Here is a 22,266-nt window from a genome sequence, read left to right on the forward strand (position 1 = left end):
GGCTGATTACGTGCTGGAAGGGGTTCATGTGGCTGAATCAACAGGAATGGATGGAATATTATTTAAGATGAGATAAGAGAGACTTTATTGTCCCAGGGTGTAAATTTGTCTTGGACTACAGTGTTTTGCATTATAAAAACAGTGCAACATCCCGACACAGTAAAATACGGCCATAAAAAAACCAAATACACGCATCCATTCAATTGCACATGCATCATCATGATCATGGTAGGCACACATATAACAGTAATACTGGGATGAACAACAACAATTTGAGGACATGTTGTGAGGTAGCACCGTTTACCCAAGGGGGGAGCCATTGTAATTCAATACATCGTAAAAGGTTATTTCTCGGTCTTGCCCTGTGGTCACTCTTAGGCCAAGTCTGACCATGGTTGCTTTGCGATGTCTGTTGCTACTTGACCCTTTAACTTAAAAACTGGGGGAAGACTGTAGAAGTCTCTTTTGCTAGTGAAACAGACAAAAGAACTATAAAACCTGGCATTTAAGCAGACAGGCCATTTTTCTTTTCGCAATAGACATGATTTTTAAGCACACAATAACACATGAGAATTTAAAAGTCAAGCTTCATTTCTTTAGTTTCTAGATTTCAGCATTTAACTGCTCCATGAAAATAGAACTTTAGGCGAGAAGAGCAGAGTCTGTACAAATTTCCTTGAGCACTAGTTGTATCCATGTCAATATCCACCAGCTTTATAATATAACTACCTTTCTGGCGCTCTTCAACATTTGAGAGTATTTATTGATCTCTTCCAGATGTTGCCTGCTTTCTGTCTTCTGTCAGCTGTTGTTTCCCATCCAACCCCTACTCAATTAACTCTTTGGTATGATGAATCTAGTACAAGATGAATCTGTATTGGACGTCTTTATCAGCCCATAATTGTTGTGTTGCTGAAAAGAAAATATATATGGAAATGCCGTGGTTTGTTTCTCTAATAGCAGCAATCAATCACACGGTATCTGAAATGTTTTCGCATGCTTTCCTAGACAGCTGTGATTGCACATTGTGTATCAAAGAGCTTGAGCCTGCCAGAAGCCAAATCAGGTCACACATCCGAATAAAAAAAGGGGAACTTGTCATCAAACTCAACGTCAGAAGATCCATTTACAGATGAATTAATTATTATCTGTCCCTTCCTAATTTTTTGAGCCTTTGTAGTCAGGTTACTTCATATGCGATGAGAGGCACGGAGAAAAGAGAGCCAGCTATACAGTGAGAAGCATGGAAACTATTTGTTTACTGAATGTGGATTTTGTCAAGGGGGTCCCTCTCCATGACCATGATGCAGCCTTTCTGGTAGCAGGGCTGGATCTGCGAGGAAGGCAGCTTAGCCAAGGAGTTTTGTTGCCTTGCAAACTGCAGCTGAAACTGAGACCCAAAATGTGCATGAAAAATCAGAGTGGAAGTTTTGTGCGTGAGGGCAAACTTTTTTCCACTAACAATATTTAGATTACTTAACGCGTAGGCAAATTGCCTAAAATGTCTGCGGAAATCCTGTTTTACTTTTGTTGCCTTCATGTGTTCATCAGAGGGTCCTCAGACTTCTGTGTGTCAGTATGTTTTTCAACTAGAATGGGGAAATTTGGACGCGACAAAAAAGACAAGTTTTATTTTATTGCTCAAAGAAAAACACAAGTTGATAGCTGTTACCAGTAAAATAGTGTTTTACATCACTTGACTCAGGGTTACCGCTAATAAATAGCTTTGGTCCAGCAAACAATGTCGGCTTTGTAAATAATTGGTGGATTTTCTGGAGAAAGCCTGATGAGGAGACAAAAGGCGCTGGCTGTATTAGAGAGAGGTCTAAACATTCATACATTTAATATTGTCATAAATCAAAAATGTGATCAATTATTTTTTACAGGAAGGAACCAGGTTACATTATGTATAGTATCCACACCTCTTTGAAAAACAGCTAAGTCTAAAATGATGAAAAAGTTGCTATGGCTCAATTGCTATCAGGGTTGGGCGAGGGCGGATGTTTGGCAGGTGGCAGGGGCAGGAGGGGAATACACTCTGTATATCTCTCCCCCTGTTGTTGAATGTGAGTGATGAAAAGACCAGAGATCAGTCTGCCTTTTGGAGTCCAGCTCAGGGGCAAATTCCGAACAGCTCCATCCCTCATCCCACCTCCTGACTGCTCCCAGAGCACCCTATCTGTCGTAAATGTTAAATCTACCTGGACAGCATTGCCAATAATGACAAAGCGGCCCCTGTAGGTATCAAAGGAATTTTGCATGTTGCACTTTGTCATGTTCAAGACGCGCAGCCCTGTGTGTGTGTTCCAGATGTGGAGTGGAAAACAAGCATGGGTATTTTTGTTTAGAGGGCTTAAATAAGATCTGGACATAAAATACATCAGTATGTACATGACTCAAGATCTTTAAAAAAGTTTTGCTGTCAACAAGTTGCTAAATGAGACTACTGAGGGACATAGTGTATATTTAGTATAGCCGACTGTAGCAAGTACCACAGACACAGGTGAAGTGCAGGCTCAGGCCTCAGCCAGTTTACGAACAGAACCAGAGATGTACAGCCAACATCAGATGCAAGAAACTCAGACAATAGATACAGTCATTAGTGCGCCACCAAATAACCCTGATGATTGGCCCCCAGCCTTAGAGGACAAGGACTGAGTTGTTCGTCGATTCATAGGTGTTTACATGGCTCATGGCTCACACACACACACACACACACACACACACACACACACACACTCATCCAGACCACTCTCCTCGGTGAGTGTGTGTGATGCATAGGTAAGAGTTTTTTGTGGGCCTGGAATAACATGTATTGAGTTTAGGTTAGGGCTATATAAGTATTAATTATAGTTTAAGGGTCAGTAAGCAATTTAGATTGTTTGTTGTTGATTTTTTTGACTGCACTGGTCGGGGCTTGAACCCGCAGCCTCGATTTACAGAGCCAGGGCAGTGCAGAAAAACACAGAATCGACAGCTATAAGACCGTGGGAAAATATACACAGCAGGATTTTACAAAAGGTGTATTGGATTCAAATCGCTTAGTGCCTCTTTGAGGTTAGTGTCCAGGAAATGAATGTAAGTGTCAGTGCAATGTCCTCAGAAGTAACAGAGAAGGAGTGTCATTAGAGCCAACTGCACTGACCACTGAAAAGGATCTGTTTTTTGTTCTTTGAGCGAACAGCTGGTATAAAAGTTTTTCATCCAAATAGGTGTGACAAGGGTTAGATGTCAGCTTGGTGCTCAGCTGCTGGAGGACATGACTAAAGAAAGAAGAGCAGCACAACAGGCCCCGTGCTTGATGGGGAAAAAAGGAAATGTGGATTCCAGCCCATCACTCCATGGCCTTAATCTGCAGGATTAGAGTATCAGAAAGTTCACTCTGGTGTGTTTGTGTTTGTGTCTGCGCACATGCACAGTGTGTTTTCCGCATTTGCGCTTTCCTTGTTGGGAACATAATTTACACGTGTACAGCATGTGCTAGGATACTTTTGTACACCAACATAGGTGTGAATGACTTAATTAATTCTGGAGCCACATGTGCAGCAGCAGCAGCAGGCAGACATGGCGGGGTAGGTGGGTGGGAGGCAGGGTGGGAGGTGCTCGTGGGTTAAGAGCTAAAGCCGCTTGGCCTGGGTGAAGATGGCTCTCAGGCTCTCTGCCAATCACAGTCCAGCCAGCAGCCCACTCTCACTGACAGGGCAGGGAAGTGATGAGTTAGGACACACGCATATCAGATGTACAGTACATGCTACAGCATTTAATGCAGACACTGTATGGTGCGTGGAATATCAGAGCATTATAGGGATAGAGACAAAGAGCGAGGCCTGTACTAATTTGTCAACTAACAATCACTTGGGGGTAGCAACAACAACATTGATATATTATCCATCCATCATACTGTCCATCACGTATAGAAATTAGGAACTGAATATTATTTAAAGCATGCATGTTCTTTTCGTGAACACAAACAACTGAAAAATCAGTAACGCTTCAAAAAACGTCCAACAACGTACAGGGTGGGATGAGTACTCCAGAGTTTGGGTGTCATTTTTTATATCGATGGTGTAGCAGTACAGTATGTACCAGTGCCAATATGCAGGTACGAGGGAACAAGATGTCAAGTGGGTGAATAAGTGCATCCTGGATCTTGCATAAGTGTTCAGACTGTGAGCATTTAGTGACTTTGCACATGAGGCACCGTGAGCATGTTTGCAGAAAAAATGCCTGTAAAAGTCCTATATCTTTATAAATGCTGTTGTGCTGTTAAATAAACTGCACAGAGGCAATCCTGGAAATGAAGTAATTTCCTTCAACACAAGACGATATCGAGTCAAGCCTGGTTTATACGTCTGTGTAGGATCAACACAGAGCGTTGCAGCCTACACATGTGGCCGCACACTTTTGTGAGTATTTATACTTACTATACTGTGTCCGTGTCCCTCTTCATGTTGGAGCTGGGGCTGATAAATGTTGAACAACGGTTACTTTTCCTAAAATCAGCAAAATGCAGAAAAAGGAGACATCAGAGGGGATGATCACACGACCACAGCCTCTCGGGCCACTGAGAGAACAAGACATGCGTAAGGAATGCTTGAGTACTTTGTGGTGTTGATAATCCTGAATCCTCCTTTATCCATCTCATGAGAGGAGAGAGAGAGAGAGAGCGAGAGCGAGAGAGAGCGACAGCAAGGCAAAGAGCACTGCACACAGCTGAACAATGGACCAATGGCTCAAAACACTGAGTAAGAGACAGTTTATGATTGGTGTGTGTCCTGTCTAATGTTGCAGGTTCCTGGTTGGTTGAAGTTGGAGGCCATCAGGGAAGTGGAGGTAGTTGGCCACCTCTTCTCAGATAGATTGTAAAAGACTGATCATCCTGGTTTTCAGATGAGCTCCCTCCACTCTTGCACCACACGGAGTAACTGATCTTTGTATTATTATTTAGAATTTCCTTTTTTTTCCATCCGGCTCTGGTGCCTGCCAGTCCTATAAGTTGCATTTGCTATTTGTGTTATCTTAGTTTAATGGAAGTTACTTTCTTTAAGTTAAACCATCGCATGCCATAAGAATGCGTGTAAAAAGAGTTAAAGAATGTATGATGTTTGAAATGTCAGACCGGCCTGTGTCACAGTGTAACATGAGCCTGATGGAGTGTGCGGCTGGTTTCAGTCAGTGAGGATAAAGTCCCTCTGAACATCTGCCAAAACTCAGAGATCATCTAACCAGAGATGGGCACACAGTTCGCTGTGACATAATGTCAAGCATTCAAATACTAATGCTTTAGAAAAAAAAGAAAGAAAAAAAGGCTTTTATTTTCCTCCCCTCTCCTTTCATCCAGTTGTGTTTTTGGTCATATCATTTTATAACTGGGCAGGTGGCGTGGATTAGTGACGCTCTCAAAAACTTCAGTATGAGATGATACATGCAACACACAAGAATGTAAAATCCACGAGCCAGCAGCTTCAATCATTACAAGCCACCTGAACGTCTCTTTCTTCATCTTTTCCATAACTGCCTCATCGTCTAGGCTCTCTTGGCTTTACTCCCTTCATCTTATGACCAATTTATCCTCTTTTCCCAGTCGACTAACTCTGCCCCTGCTTAGTTATTTGTCTCCCATTCACAATGGATCTTTTCTACTTATGAGGCCGCCTGTCTTCAGGTGTGATGCTGTCTTTCTCACAAACCGCTGTTTCACTTGAGCTCTTGGTCTGTTCCGTGACCTCTTACTTAATTACTACAAGTTATTCACCAATATCACACTTATAGTCAGAAAGGTTATGTCTTGATTGAAAAAAAAATTATGTTTAATATTGACATACATCTGCATGCAGAAGGGACGCAGCTCTACCAGAGGTTTCCAGACTATCGTCTTAAAAATGTAGTGAGAGTTGCAGCCAAGCACTTGTCTTTCAGTTTTTTTCATTTAAATGAAAAGTCATCGTATCCAGGAGACCAAAAATATGTTAATACAGAGGCTTGCTTTTTAAGTTCAGAGGGTTATACAAGCTTAGCCCGCAGGCCTTCCTTAGATAATGGGCCATAACCATGCAGGGAAATATGAAAGAAAGAAGTATTGCAGGGGAGAAAAATTACAAAAGAGGGATGAATACAAAGTAATGAAATGGAATCTCAGCCAAAGGAGATGCTTATTCTCAGGAGGCGGCATTTTGACTTCTGACGTGCATCGCCTCTGTCTCTCAATCCCTCTCCATCCATCCCACTCTCATGATGAGATGGATGAGGATGAACGTGCGTGAGGGAGAGAGAGAGAGAGAGAGAGAGAGAGAGAGAGAGAGAGAGAGAGAGAGAGAGAGAGATGGAGGGAGGAAGAGAGGGATAATACCTTCTGAATACATGGTGAATGTAGTCATAGGGCTTAAACTGACTGGGGGGCACAGAGACAGAGAGCGTGCATGTGAGTGACACCGAGCACCATCATCAACTCTCCCCTGCGGCCGCCCTCGGTCTCTCCATCCTCCTCCTGAAGAGAGACGGAGGGAATCACTCAACAGACAAACACAGGAGAGGATACGATACAGCTGAAGCTGAAACTGAGCTATCATAAGAGGCATCAGAAAACAAACATTAAGTCAGTCTTGTTGTGGGCACCAGCCCACCCAGAGCCTTTTTCTCAGGCGGAGCCGTGCTCAGTGTGAACCGCCGGAGGAGGAGAGAGGATGCTGAACAACATAACGGACTGCGAGGAGGGAGAGGGGGGACACAACAGCCAGGGTGAGTGACGAAACCTGCCACAGATTGATGAGAGAGGAGTGTGTGATGCAGTGCGTGGATGTGTGTGCGTCAACACGTGTGAGGCTGGTAAAGTTAGGGAAACAAGATTATGCCATTTCAGGGATGTAGAGATAAATGATTAATCCTTGCATCTGCTTCGTTTTTTTGTTTAAGGAACTCAGACAGACAGAGAAGATCAGAGGAAAGGATTTGACCTGAATCTCTTTCTGCTTTGCTTTAATGTCCGAGTTTTGCCAAAGTTTTGTTTAGACTCAAATATTGATGTTCCACATTTGACAACTGATAGAACAATGTGGATGTGCTCCAGTCAATGTGGATGTGCTCCAGTGTTATATCCCTAGCAACTGCATTGGTGTTGCTTATTTCACCCTCCAGTTCAGACTTCTTCCTCATTTCCAGTGGTTCAAAATAAGCTGTTTTGGTCGATGAATTTGGCATCTTGTAGGTGCATCGGTCCGCCAGCGGTTTAATCTGCCGGCAGATTCATGTCCAAATAAAACACTTTTGGCACTCAACAAAAGAGGTTTTACTGTGGAGTGAGTGCAGCCCCTGCAGTGCATCATTCTCAAACTCATTCTTGTCTCTCCCCATCAAGAACATCTCGCCCAGCGGCAAAGTCTGCGTTTCGTAATGCTCAGAGTGTGTGGCTCTTGAGTGCTGCAAGATTTGGTGAAAAAGTCATATTGCGTTCCCTGTGGATACTACTGCATTTTGAGATTGTGATGTAATTACTGAATGGTATCATGAGTCTACTTATCAAGTGTCATGTACCTGCTTGGTTATCAGGGAAATTGCACAGATTACTGCTAATATTTGTGAAATCAAACATACAAACTTAAACTAGCATAAAAAATACAAAAACTGAAAAATGCTGTTTTTAAAATAAATTCATATTTTTTTAATCAAATAAATAAGAGCTACCATGTATTAAAATATCAAGATAAATGGTTATATATAAGTATATATATATAAGAAGTATAAGTAAAGAGAAGCTCGTACCTCCTTCACCTTCGTTTTGAACCACCAGTTAGACATAAAAAGGCTGATGCTTGTTAATGTCCATTTCCACCTGTTACACACTCCAGGGAGTCATGTGACCATACACTGCAAATGCCTCTCTGCCTAAGAAAGATGTTCAGCTCTTTATTATGGTTGTAGATAATTAAAGACTGCACACACACACACACACACACACACACACACACAGAATGGGATGTCACGTTCACACAAATACACAGTAAACAAATAATTGATTAATCAAGACAATAATATGCAGATGAATCTATGTGTCAATAGTTGCAAGAACCCTTGTCATAATTATTATGTCATCACTGGACCTGTGAACACACATACCAGCAGGGGAAATTCTGAAATCTGCCAGTGCTATAAATAGATTAAGTGGATATTTAATGCTATCATATCACAGAATATGATTTGTTTGGGAAACCACACATTTGCAGCGAAGTCCGATGCAACTGCAAGACAAAACCTTTTCTGTCACTAGACTAATGTTACTTGGATTACAAGGACAGTTGCATTATATTGAGGGGATTTCAGCCTGCGATCAGTCTCCCCCATTCTTTGAGAGGAGTTCATTAAATCAAATAAGAGCCTTGACTCATTCACATCTTCTTAAGTGGAAATATTCAGTAACTAGCAGGGAATTCACAGGCGCAAACATTATTCCGTGTGAACACATCAAAGCTTAAAGATGGTGATTCTGTAGGTGTTGAAGTGCTGTGGCCGACGGTGGTGTTTGTGAAAAAGTGCAGTTGTGGCTCTCTCCCAATTCATTTAGACAGGGATCTAGTCTCGTTAGCCTGAGGAAAGCCAAGATGTCAAGACTTTGATGTAGTCAGTGTTGAGTTGCCTCTAGGTGGTAAATAACCCAGGCCAGAATATTGGTGGATAACAGCCCATGGCAGTACACCCACTGAGCACTTTCGTAGAAATACATGTACACCTGCCTATTCAGGAAATGATCTAAAAAGCCAATCATTTGGCAGCAGTGCAGTGCGTAACATCATGTTGATGTGTTAATGTTCACACAAAACAACAGAATGCGGGGGAAATGATCTCAGTGACTGACTGTGGTATGATTCCTGTTGCCAGAATATTTTCAAAAACTGTTGATCTCCTGGGATTTCCGAACTCAACCGTCTCCAGAGAGAGGCCGAGGCCGAGGCTCGGACTGGAAAAACAAGGCCTAGTCTGATGAAGGCAGCTTGATTCAGCAGCATGAATCCATTGACCCAACCTGCCTTGTGTCAACAGTCCAGGCTGCGGCTGGTGGTGTAATAGCTTGAGGAATGTTTTCTTGTCATAAAGATTGAATATACCGATCAACCATGGTTTGAATGCCTCACCCTCTCTGAGTATTGTTGCTGACCATGTGAGTGAAACGGCACAACTCACTCCACATTCCACAAAGGGTTGTTGAGCTGTTCATTTTAGATTTTTGGCTGCGATTCAATAAAAGTCTGTAGGCTGATGACACTGTATGTGAGCAATGCAGCTGACTGCAGATGCTGCAAGTCGAATGTGTCCTTGATTGGTCAGTTTATATGAGGGGGCAGACCGTCTGGGGCTCTTTAAACTGTGACATTAAACCCTGGTTGGAGGCACATGCACACACACCAACCGAACAAACAAAAAAAAACAACTCTTGCTGTCACGTACGAGTTATGGACTCTATGGATTATTTCTATCTAAAGAAGAGTGAAAGAAAGAGGAAGAAAAGTACAAGTGTAGGTTTCATGGGTTCATGGAAAGAACAGAACCAGTTGTCAAATGGCCACAGAAATATGCCAAACAAATGTCAGAGATACGCAGAATGACTCAAAACCACAACAACGAGACTCAAAGACTACAAAGACATGCAAAATGAATACAAAGCAAACAGACCACAAAGACGTCAAACCACAACAAAGAGACAAAAAAAGAGCAACACCCCAAAATGACCGGAAATGACCAGGAAGAGAAGCGAAAAGAACCACAAAGACAGAACTGACAAAGAGGACATTTATAGAAGGAGATGTATTAACATTGTCAAATAATCCATCCATGCTGAAATGTTCAAGTTAACGCTGATGTTTCCCTCAAGGAGTTTCCTGCTGTTTATTACAATGCAATCATCACAATGATGTCACTGGTCCCGTAGCTATGATTAATACTGATAATGTGATAACACGTGACGCTTCTGTCCCCCTTCGACCTCCGTCAGTGATACTGGCAAAGACAAGGAATCATCATCTGCATGCGTATAAGGAGGATGAGTGTGTGTCGTTCATCCTCTGATGCTACTGAGTCAGGTGGCCTTTAACCCACGGCCAAACTGACAAATTCAGATTCAAACACCAGCAGATGAGCTAATCACATCTGGCCGACAGATGACATCCAGCTCAGGGGGCAGTTGTTAGAAAAAGCTCACGAGAGGTGCGTTCCTTGTCTGACTAACTTAAAAGGAATAGTTTGTCACTTTTGGGAAATTTGCTTTTTCACACACTCACTGATGACTTGTGATGGGAGGATTAATGTATCACTCAGCTCTGTCTGTTTAACATGGTGCTACAGCCATGGTGATTAGCCTAGCTTAGCATTAAGACTGGAAACAGCCTGGCTCTGTCCAATGGTATCAAAATGCATACTACCAGCTCTATTACAAAAACAGTGCTCGAACAGGCCCAGCTGAGAAACAGACCAGCAATGAAATCCACTCTAAATCCAAAAGGACGCTTCTTTGTCCACTTTGACTTTGAGATATACAAAAATATGAACAAATGAGATATAATACAGTACTGACTGAACTTAAGAATCATCTTCTTTGTCGTCTTCTTCTTTCAACTTAATGGGGAGGTATCTAAGGTGCATTAACTCTAGGGCAGAACAAATAATACCCAACTAAAATATTTATATGCTCAAACAACTTTTTTTTTTGCTTGCATTTCATTTTGTGCTTGCAAAATGTATTTCCCTGTGCTCTGTTTTCTGAAGTTGTTTGCTCAGCAAAGACAAAAACATATAACAGCATATATATTGGGGCATTCTTTCAGCCGTCAATCAATCATTCACATGAGAGCGGGAGAGCGGGAGATCGGGAGCGATTCTGCTGACTGAGAAGCAATTTGATTAAAACAATTCTGTTGGAAATCAATAATTTCAATAACATATATTGAATGATGAAAGCAACCAGCAGTGATTCCCTACCCGAGGGGTCAAAGCCAAAGGTCACAAGGCAAATCTGAGGGGTTGTGAGATATCAACAGGAGAGCACAAATACTAACCCAATTAACATTTTTACAGACTTCTCTAATGTTTGACTTTATTCTTGTGAAAATAATGGACAATTAACCTTCTCAGGTCAAATAAAGAAGAATTTGCACAGAATTGCAGAGAATATATGAAATATAAAGGAGATGGGATTGAAGCCTGTTTCAGTGTTGGGCACCTATATGAAAAACTATGAACGTATCCTTTAACACCAACTATAATGTCAGTGCGTTTCTCTCACTTTGAGAAGTTATAATTTGTTTGCAAACCACGAGATCGGTAAAAATACTTTTACCGTTTGTGTGTGTGTGTGTGTGTGTGTGTGTGTCCACAGGATTGCAGTTAGCTGGTCTGTTAGCTGGTGAGCTGTGTATCTTTCGTAACCATGGTTGTCTGTGTATCTCATGGAAATGAGCAGTCTTGAAAATTGCGCATAAGCTATTATCTCATCACAAAGTAGCGCTGCATTATGTAAAGCTGCTCTCTTGCCCTATAGAGGATTTTTAATATTGCTGTTTCCTGGTAATTTCATTGATGTATCCTCAGCTGATGCACAGCTTTAATAAACTGGCTCAGAACAGATAAATCATGTCAGTGAATGTCATTAAATCCTCTGACGTATTGTCCTTGCTCTTCAATTACTGAGCAGCGAATGAAGAGCTTGTCAGACACTGACTTTAATCCATATATAGGGTGAGAAGGTCAAAGTGGTGAAGTTGGATTAAGAAGGTTTTGAGATCTGTAAATCACATTTACACAGATTGATCAAATTCAATGTGGTTAATGCATGTACGCTATTTCAAATGACAACCACCCGCGTCACATTTCCGCAGTACTTCAGATAAACACTTTCCTTAACCTACCAGAGATTATTTAACATCACAATGTCACAATGAAACCAGGAATTTGAGCACATGTTGATGGGGATGACAAGCAGACAAGACGACGATACTGGCAGGCAGGAACTCAGACAAACAAAACCAGGCTGGAGCAGGAAAACACACTGGAGCATAGTGGGAACAAAAGTAGGTAGTATGAACACAGAGAAGACACTTGGGAACTGAAACGGACAAATTGAGAAAAGGGAGCTATGGTTGCGGCCATGTTGTAGGGCCACAATACATTAAGAGATCACAACATGATTGGTTGTATGGTAGATTTGTTTCTTCTGACAGTGGCAGATATTATAATATGGAGGAAAAGCAAAAAATGAGAGGTGCCTATGTTGACGTTATAAAGGTGTAGTAAATCTTTTATCTTTTGAAACCAAGATATTCTTCATTTTGAAAAAGTTGTCGTTTGATGTTCACTTGTCTCGTCTGCAACGACAACAAACCCTTACCCTGACCCTAACCTTAACCCAATGGAAGATAAACACTTTTAAAGTGTAAAAGCAAAGAAATTACACAAGATTTTACATCAGGTATCCACCATCTTTGGAATTCCAGGAAACGTTGAACCAATGAACGACCTCATTCATATCATGTTGTCGGCCTCAGACATACCTAAAAAATGGTGTAGTGCATTATTAAAAGGGCATGAACGATTCCAAAGCAATACACGTTCTGTAAAAATCAGTGAATATTATATCACGTGTGTTAGCTGGAGCTTGTGTGTGTGCGCCGAAAACCCAGGCTCTGTAAATCGAAAACAAAGAAATGGTGCAGAACCCACCACACAACAATGCGAGTGCAGTTTGTAAACTCGTTGACACATTAGGAGACGTGCTAGCAGGTCACGCTGCGACTGTGCTCTTTTGGCCTAGTGGTTGGTGCGAGGTCGCGGTTTGGCGTCCCGGCCCAAGCAGTAAAATCACAACAACAACAAAGAGAGAAACAAGCTCCCTCCAAAATCGCGTTCTGCCCCTTTAAGTGCAGTTCTGTTGAAATCGACAGCCCTTTTCCCTTCCCTGAATCTGAGCCCTGCTGAGCTTCAGCTACTGTATATCCCAGAGAGAGGAACAGTGTGTGTCTGACACTGTGGTTTAGGGGCAGAAAGACCTGAATTAGAATAAACAAACACCTCCCTCTGGTTTCCCACATGTTTTCTCTTTATGGGTTGGATCCTCACCAAAAATGTACAGCATTGGTTGTTTGTTCAAATAGCTTAGAACCAGCTATGTGTTCATTTGAGCATCCATTGGCATGACATCGTCCTACAAATAGTAAATGGTATTAACATGGTTCAGGTGGTGGGTGCACCAAATGCCAAAGATGGGATAACATATCAATGGTACACATGCATCACTTTAACCACAAAGACAATCTTTCCATAATCATATCCTACGACCTAGTATTTGGGTCACATTAATAGAGAAAAAATAAAAGACTTCATGAATAAAGTCGGAATTTTACGAGAATAACTCGGAATTTTACGAGAATAAAGTCGGAATTTTGGTCTCTGTTGCCAGAAAGCTGTTGCCAGGGCTCATGCCTGTATCCTAAAAAAACTTTATGCTCATAATATTACAACTTTTTCATATAACTTAAGACTTTCTTCTCATAAAATTACGACTTTATTCTCAAAGTCTCGCTTAATATTTTTTTAACTCAATGTAGCCCCGGTGGTTTTAGTTTCATAAACTAAAAAAACTATTAAACTAGAAAAACAGCATTGTCATTTAGGTATGATGGCTTGTTGCTCGTTATAAGTCATGCTTTTATAATAGTGTGATTGAAACAGAAAAACTTTTAAAGCTCATGTCAGCTGCAAGTAGTATATTACATACATACATTAATAGTAGTATGCTTTAAAGACATAACCTCATTGCTTAGATCTTACAATGACTTCTAATTTATATTTGTAGACTTTTTGTTACGTCAGTTGTCAAGCTTATTATTCGACATTTTATTTTTAAGTGCGTGTCTCTTGCTTGCTGTCAGGAAATCTTTCTCTGCGATTTGGGAAAGGCTGCAGTGGATCGAACAGATTGGAGAAATCAAAATGTTCGTGCAAAATGTGCGATATCATCTCAGATAAATAAACATAATGTTGCTGTTGTTTAATTGAGCCAAATGTCAGTATCCCTGGTTGTGTGCATGCAGGTGTTGTTTATCACATATTGCACCTTATCGCCACATCTGAGGCTCTGCTGGGTTGCAAACGCATGAACAGACAGGAGCAGGGTGGTCCACATTTCCATCAGTAATTGAAAGCTATTCTCCTTGGCAAACATGCTCATATATCTTAGAGCAGCAGATGTGTAAATTGATTTCAGAGGCAACAATTTTGTTTTAACACAAAAATGCTTCACATCTGGAAATACTGATGCTGGTATGGCTTTTTAGCAGTTTCTTTTTTATCTTTTTTTTTTTTTAAACTAAAATGCAGAAATATGTTGACAAGTCAATACATATTCTCAAGTTTAAATAGACTACATGTTGTCCTGTCATGTGTTGTTGGTGACAAAATCATGGTCATCACACAAATATAAGGATTGTGTACAAATGTAGCACACCAGGAATCTGGAAAGTAAAACCACTGAGATTTTTTCACTTGCTGTCGTTAAACTGCATGTAATGGATCACTTAAGTTTAGGATTGATCCTCTGGGGAACAAGATTGTCTGTAAAGATTTCATAGTAATCTACTAAATGGTTGTTAAACTTTAATTTCAATTCACACTCAAAGTGGTTCAATTACTGACATACGGACATTGCCATCCGCCATGAAGCAGCCCCTTTTGTGTCTGGCTGCTTTCGAGATGTTAACTTCCTGTGTTTTCCATGTTCAAACGCTTATGAAACACCAGAATATTTTTTGTGACAGAATACTGCAGCGAGGGGAGAGCAGCGTTTCCTCTAGTTGTGCATTGAGAGAGGAGGGAGACTATAGCGAAGATGACAGTTCGAGTTTAATCTGTGACATGTAGTATTGTGCATGAAAGTGTGTTCATTGAACGTGCTCATGTTTTAGGTGAACTGAACGAAAAATGTTTGCTCGCTCACCGGAAGAAAACAAAAAACTGAATATAACATAAAGAATTATCTTTTATTAGCACCCAAGGATTTACAGAACCATAATGGTAAAATAAAAAATTGCATTGTAAAAATATATACAGTATGTGAACATGAATCACATTTGTAAACTTGTGTGTTTCAAGTTCATGTACGTTACTACTTATGATTGCTTGAGTGGAAAAACACATGGTGGTTCTTGGCATTTAAAAATGATTTTTTTTTACAGTTGTTAAAGACGTTTGAATGTATGGACTCAAGATGCTGAACGTAAATTCAGACACCAGGGAATTTTATGGTTATTCATTGTAACATCTGGCGAACGATCTGAGGCCGGGTTGGCAGAGACAGGGATGCACTTTGCAGAGCTGGACAGGCTGATGCCAGAGCAAACACAGATTCTAAACCAGGTAGACGAGGTGTTGACTGGACATGACAAGTAAGCCATGCATCGCTGAGACGTTGCAGTCGCAAAGTTCAGTGAAGGACCTGGCGGAGACTGGAGGAAAGATCTGGGTTTTAAATACGGCTGCAGATGATTGGTGGACGGTAGATGAATCACAGGTGTGCAGGAGAGCAGGAAGCCATGCACAGCAGAAGGTGCACACAGAGACAGGACTGACCAACAGGAAGCCTAACAATAGTTATATACAGTAATTCATTTAATTTGGGACGTGGTGATGATTTTGGAGCCGGGGATTTAAAAGGACGTAGTACTGAAGAAGAAAGAAGACATGATTTTGACCTTGTTCATTTGGACAGGGAACTATATGAACGTGAACTTGTTCATATGAACTTGCGTGAACTGAACTTTGAGCATGCTCTTGTGCAGTGGGAACTTACACAACAATGGTGCCAGGCAGAGAATTATTACTGTGATGTATGATCCTCACTCATCTCAGCTGAGTACGTGTCGGACATATCAGCAGACGGTGCCTCCCTTATTCGCTCTAAGTCTGCCATCAGATGTTATCAGGCTGCCCATAACATCTTGTCAGATTACAGAGGCAGTAATTTCAAGTAGGGTAGATAAGGTTTCCCTACTGCCCCATCTACCCTCCTCATCTTATCAGTGACAGGCTGACAGCCAGAATGCATAGTATCCCTTAATGTATCCCTGTTCAATCTGCTCTTGAGGGAGGAACATTCTACAATACAATAGTCAAAGAACTCATATCTTAAAATCTATAGGTTGGATTGCCAAGAAATGTGATTCAAACATTCATATTACCCCTGGGAGGACCTGTGTTTGTATTTGCAATCGCTTAACTTTTCATCTAGCGCCATCACTTGGTCAATTTCTTTTCAGTATTATGGTTTATAACCAAATAAAACTAAAGTTGTTCCCGTCCATTTCAACTGTACTTTGTGTGAAGTGCCACTTAAAGGACCAGTTTGTAGGATTTGATCGTATCTATTGTGTGTTAGCTTACAATGAACTTATCTCTACATTTTAAGTCAGCCATTACATGTAAATGATTTCAATCAAACATTAACAAAGTCCTGCAGGGAAGGGCCATTTTGAGGTTTGTAGAATGGTTTTTACTTTGTTACTTGGTTCAAATAATTTTATTTTCTAAGGTAACCTGAATTCCATAATAAAGAATAGCACCGATCTCTGTCTCTCTGTTACTGTTTTTATACAGTAACTCTGCCATTACCACCTTGATATGAACCTGTCTGATGTGTGTCCTGATGCTCAGCCTGCTGCCCCCCCCCCCCCCCCCCCCCCCCCCCGTCTCTGTGAAATATGAAATATCTGTACCTAATGAATGTGTAAACATGTTGCATCAATTCATCCAGTAGATGTCAAGATATTTCAGTCTGGTCCAACATTGTTAACCCTAATGTCGTGCTGATAGTGTAGCTAAAGACACTTCTGTATCTACTTTGTTGCCCCTCGTATAAACAGCACAAACAAAGGATTTTTATGACTCTAGTGTTTCAAGTGACAACATTCACTGTTTAATATTTCTATAAAATACAATATCCTTCCTTAACTCAGCATTCATTAAGCAGAATATTCCCTTCTTTCCTGTCTTGATGGAAAGCTTAACATCTGAATATAATGTCTTTTTGTCACAGCATCGGCCTGGGACAGAACCACAGCCGGGCAGACAGCAGGTTGTGTGCGACAGTGACACACATTCAGTGCGGAGGCCGATTCAAATTAAACAAATGACTTCATGGAATTAGCTATAATTTCTCAGCTACAGAAGGCGAGGTGAAAATGACTGAGGTATGTGTGTGGTTGATGTAATTATGAGTTTGCTGTGCCACCGATGGTACTGGTCTCTCACATGGTGAAGTTAATTTCTGCCTCTCTTTCTGGCCTCCAGCAGCTGCTGCATAATCCCCCTGAGCCTGCGTCCTATTAAGCTTTTAAAAGCCGGTATAAACTGTCCATTTTGTAATAGCCATGTCACATCAAGGGTACAAATCTGCACCGCCCACCGCCTTTCATCCGCGGTCAGCCGTGAGGCCTATCTGCCCATCAGTATAAACATTTTCAGATCTTCATCCATCTGAGTCGATTGCTGTCATCAATAAGTCATGGCTGTCTGTCCAGAGGCTCAAACAGGAATGTAGAAAGACAGATTATCTGTTGTTGGAAAATGTTTTGTTTTCATGGACAAGTGAAAGAAAAGGGGTTTTTCATTCGGGAAATTTCTCTTGTACTTCAGCTGGTTTGATTGATTTTGTGTGTGTGTGTGTGTGTGTGTGTGTATAGTGTTTGTGTTTTGAGACAGAAGACGAACTCAACACAGAGATCTCCCTCAAACAAACTGATAAAGTGTCTATACTGACACTATAGCCTCCCACACCAGAAAAGCCATAGTTCAATATTAAAGCTCAGTCGTGATTTGCCCCCAAAAAAGCCTTGTGGATTCTTAAATTCCATACATTTAATTGAATGTTCCAGCTTTCAAATCAGTGCGCACACGCGCGCATGTGTGTGTGTGTGTGCGTGTGCGTCCGTGTGCGTCCGTGTGTGCTCTCATGCATACACACAAAAGGATGTAAAAGCTGCACCCTGGGGCAGTAATTTGCTGTGGACATGATGATAAGGGGTTCAGACGAGGTGGTTCATACCAGTTCAACCCTGCATCCTAGACATAGTAAATATATAATTGAAGTAACACGTTTTTATATATACAATTGTGTCACTCAAGCAATAATAATCTTTTATGGTTCTGTTTAGGCATTCACAGCTCTTGGTCAGTGTTAGGAAAAGATCATTGTATGGTTTCAATTATTATTGAAACCATATTTATTTAACATAAACCACAATCTTTCTCTAAAGTTTACCACAGTGCACTTTATTCGCCTCAGTCCAAATAGCCATATGTAGCACTTTGTTATTGATTTAAAAAACCCAATGCCTCTGAATGTAAGCCAATGATCATTTTCCCACAAAATGACTTGTTTGTTAAAACATAATTTGTGGGTGATTTCTGGCTGATCTGATCCACATTTTGAAGGAGCAGTGTGAAGGTTTTAGGCAGAAGACATTTTCGTACTCTTCAGCAGCAGGACTCTATCCCTCTGTCAATTTCGCCACTGTTTACTGTAAATTGTAAATTGTACGTGAAAACGTACATGGCAAAAAAACAGGATTCTAATACTATTGACAGACAATTAATCACTGACAAGTCACTGTATTCAGTTAAAAAAAATAAAAAGAGGCGTTTTTATCAGCTAACTTTGATAAATCATCCTCGCCTATTATTTTCTGTTGTAAATAAAATAGGTCTTCACTTCAGAAAACTCTAAGGTCTTCACTGTACACGTCAGCCGGCCAATTAGTTCGGAGTCTGTGCTCTGATGAAATAGAAGTTGACCTGTGGGAGAAAAGGGACTGAAATGAGGCTGTGAGGTTTATATATGAGGTTTCACGCAGCTGAGTCCTACCGGGGGGAGTGCAGACCTTTCCCCTCTGGGCAGGATTATTTACAAAGAGAGTGGCAAAGAGCAGGTTTGATGGGATGACAGTAGTGTAGGTGTGCAGGATTAACCACCGTGCAACAGAGTAAAACCCAACTGTTATTCTTTGGTTCTTGTCACCAGCCATTAATGTGGCTGACCATGTACGAAAATCTCCCTGCAAGGTAAGCAGCAAAATATTTTTTCAGCTGCGTCCCTCTGTACTTGAACTGGCATGAATTATTATCATTATAATTGATTCACTCTTTGCATGTAGCTGAGGAATGTGAATACAGCAAGTTAATAGTAGCCAGATGTTCTGTGCCAGAAGGCCCCTTTTCCTGGAATTGAAATATTATCTCTTTGCATGCGGTCACTTTGTTACCCCATGAGCCGCTTGTGGCTTCTTGACAGTTGGTTGTATGTGTGTTAAAAACGGATTCTTGTTTGGCAGAGAGCCGAATCTTGAGCGGCTCGTTCCTTTGTTCTGGGGAATGCAGTGAATTCAATTGTATTCTTTTCTTCCTTCTCATTTTCTGGTGATAAGATGTTTTCTCCTATATTGTATATGTGTACAAATGTACAAAACATTTGAATCTTCAAATAATTATTGTGATATTGCAGCATTTGCAGGACATTTCTCTTTCAAACACAACATAGGAACAAGACATAGAAATATTTTCTGACTTGATATCAGCAAGTCAAATAATTTGTCGGTGTTGTCCAAAAAAAGGTACAAATGGCTGATGGGACAATAGGCATGTTTTATTATGTGACAACACTAGGGTCAAAGTTTGGTCAGGTTGAAGCAGAAAAGCTATAATTTTGGGGGATAAGTTGCGGATTGTGTTAAGATGACTTCATTATCATTTTCATCATGGTTACAATAATAAACACTTTCAATTCAGGGAAAGAAGTTATTTTTCCGCCATCATCTGTGTTAAAGATTTGGTGACTTATCCATCCGCCGGCCTCCTCCCCCTGCAGACTATGCCTTTATCACCTGACTGACAGCTTTGCTGCAGATGTTCATGTATTTTTTTATTTACTGCTAGTGGGTTCATCCCTCGAGCATAAGCCTATATAAAACACATTTTTGGGGGCACTTGCTGAAACCATAGGTTGTGCTTTTTGTCTTGGGAGGAAGATTTCAACCAAAACCATGTGAAAATGCTGAAAATACACTGACAGATTTGCAACACTTCATAATTAAGTTAGAGAATTATGGGTTAAAATGGGGATACAAGGGGCCCCAACGAAGACATGTAGAAGGCCCCCATCGCTCCTAATTAGAAGCATGAAAGAGACCTAAAACACTGCAATGTGTGCAGGCATTTCACTTCTCTCTTCTCTTTTTTTCAGATCGAAAGTAGTTTCTTTTTACTCTGCATCTTATAATGGTTGTCTTTCAAGTGAGACCTCTGACTGGTCCAAGTTCACTCAGTGATTGAAGGATGAAGAGGGAGGTTTGCATTTGTACCGCTTGTAAATGATTTGATTAATGTTAACAGTTGGGGAGTACATAAATCTGATGTGACCTCTTTGTTTAAGTGACACCTGTGAACACCTCCATCACTGGCAAATATTCCAAAACGACCAACGACCCGATCCATCACTGCTTTCTCATTCACTTTGAAATGAGAAACATGAAAAGACCAGACATGAAAAAAAAACAGAATGAGAGAAGTGTGTGGTGTGTGTCATATAAAATAAGGACGACATGTCGGTTTTCACTGTCGCATCACAGCAAGAAGGTTCTTGTTTCGAACCCAATGTCCAGCCTGATTGCATGAATGGGAACTTCTTCTGTGCCAAATTAGATTTTTGCATATCAGAAGTACAGATGTACAAACACATACTGCACTGGAAAGTTCCATAGAGAGAAGCACAACACAAACACACACACACACACACACACACACACATACACACACAAAAACATTTTGTACAACATGGTGAAATCGCAATTTTTTTGAAAGCTGATTTCCCTCTAAGCCAAAAGCTGAAACGAGCTTCAAATGCAGATTTAGAAATCATGGTGGATTACAGAATACTCAGGTGGTTGTGGCGTCAACATAATCTAAACCACGTCTGAGGGTAGAAATAAAGTAGTTCTTCTTGATGTTATCAAAGGTAGTTCACCCGCAACTGGACCACTAAGCATTTTCTTCAAGGGAAATGATTCATCACACAATAGTCCAAATAAAAGTGGCACATCGTGATCAGGTATTGATAGGACGCTGATCCACGGTCTAATCCTCCATGCAGACTCAAAGCAACATAAAATTGAAATGCTTTCTAATCCAATTTTACAGGCAATGCGTCTTTTGGAGGGCAGTGAGTCGTTCAAAGGATTTTGTGCTTTGTGAGGACAGTTTGCCAGACATTTGACTCTCCTCTTTGCTTTAAAGATTAGAGTATAATAATGCTGCAGCTTGGGGAATCGGAAGGGGCAACTTGATTTTGTTGCTTTTGAACAACCAGGAGCAACACTGCCGCAGGACACCGCCTCACATCACACAAAGTCATTGGGGTTTGGAAAATTGTTGGTGTTGTAAATTATCAAGATTCAAACATAAATGCCAGATTGTGCAAACGAGGAGGTGCTTACAATGCAGACTTGTGACTGTTGCACAGGTGGTGAGATGAAACACGCTGTGTCCTGACTCGGACAAAGATTAATGCTTGAGGGTTCAGTGGCTTCCTCTTGTGCTTAGGCTTTGTGATTCATTGTGCCATCATATATAAAACTAGTCTCTAGGACAGTCTTCTTCCATCATCCTGTCGCAAAACAATGCTTGAAAAAAGTCCATACATTTCTTAGTTCTAAGCCGGACCACTGTAACTCTTTATTATCAGGATGTCTGAATAAATCTGTGAAAAGCCTCCAGTTGATCCAAAATGCGGCAGCGCGAGCACTGACAGGAACTAGGAAAAGAGATCAGATTTCCCTGCATTGGTTTTCGCTCCGTGTAAAATCCAGAATATACTAATATATTCCCCTTGGTGACCAAGCTCCATAGTATCTTAAAGAGCTCATAGTACGGTAACCGTATCAAGTCATTACTTGTGTATCACATTACTTGTGTAGAGGCGGGGTTCACCCTGCACAGGTCGCCGAACGTATCGCAGAGACACACAGCCATTCACTCTCACGGGCAATTTAGAGTCTCCAATTGACCAAAAAAAAAACAATCTGCATGCACTGTGGGAGGAGGCCCGAGTACCCGGAAAGAACCCACGCACACACGGGGAGAACATGAGGCGACGGCACTAACCACTACTCCCCCGTGCGGCCGAGACCAAATCATTGTAACAAATATTAACAGAGAATAAGAGAGAGAGAAAAGAGCCCCCCT

General features: G+C 41.1%; 1 protein-coding gene across 5 annotated transcripts in view; it reads left to right on the forward strand.

Annotated features, from left to right (window-relative positions):
- The first annotated feature begins 6,333 nt into the window (after positions 1-6,333).
- slc12a5b (solute carrier family 12 member 5b) overlaps positions 6,334-22,266 on the forward strand; it is a 36,134-nt gene continuing 20,201 nt past the window's right edge. For 3 of the 5 annotated variants that reach the window (XM_047331259.1, XM_047331261.1, XM_047331260.1), the window contains exon 1: positions 6,336-6,738. In XM_047331259.1, coding sequence (XP_047187215.1) covers positions 6,684-6,738 — 55 coding nt within the window. In that variant the 5' untranslated portion in view covers positions 6,336-6,683. Of the gene's footprint in view, positions 6,739-19,070; positions 19,093-22,266 lie in introns of those variants that run through there. The other 2 variants (XM_047331263.1, XM_047331262.1) reach the window with 2 other exon arrangements.

Source organism: Scophthalmus maximus, chromosome 3, assembly GCF_022379125.1.
Source record: "Scophthalmus maximus strain ysfricsl-2021 chromosome 3, ASM2237912v1, whole genome shotgun sequence".
NCBI lineage: Eukaryota > Metazoa > Chordata > Actinopteri > Pleuronectiformes > Scophthalmidae > Scophthalmus > Scophthalmus maximus.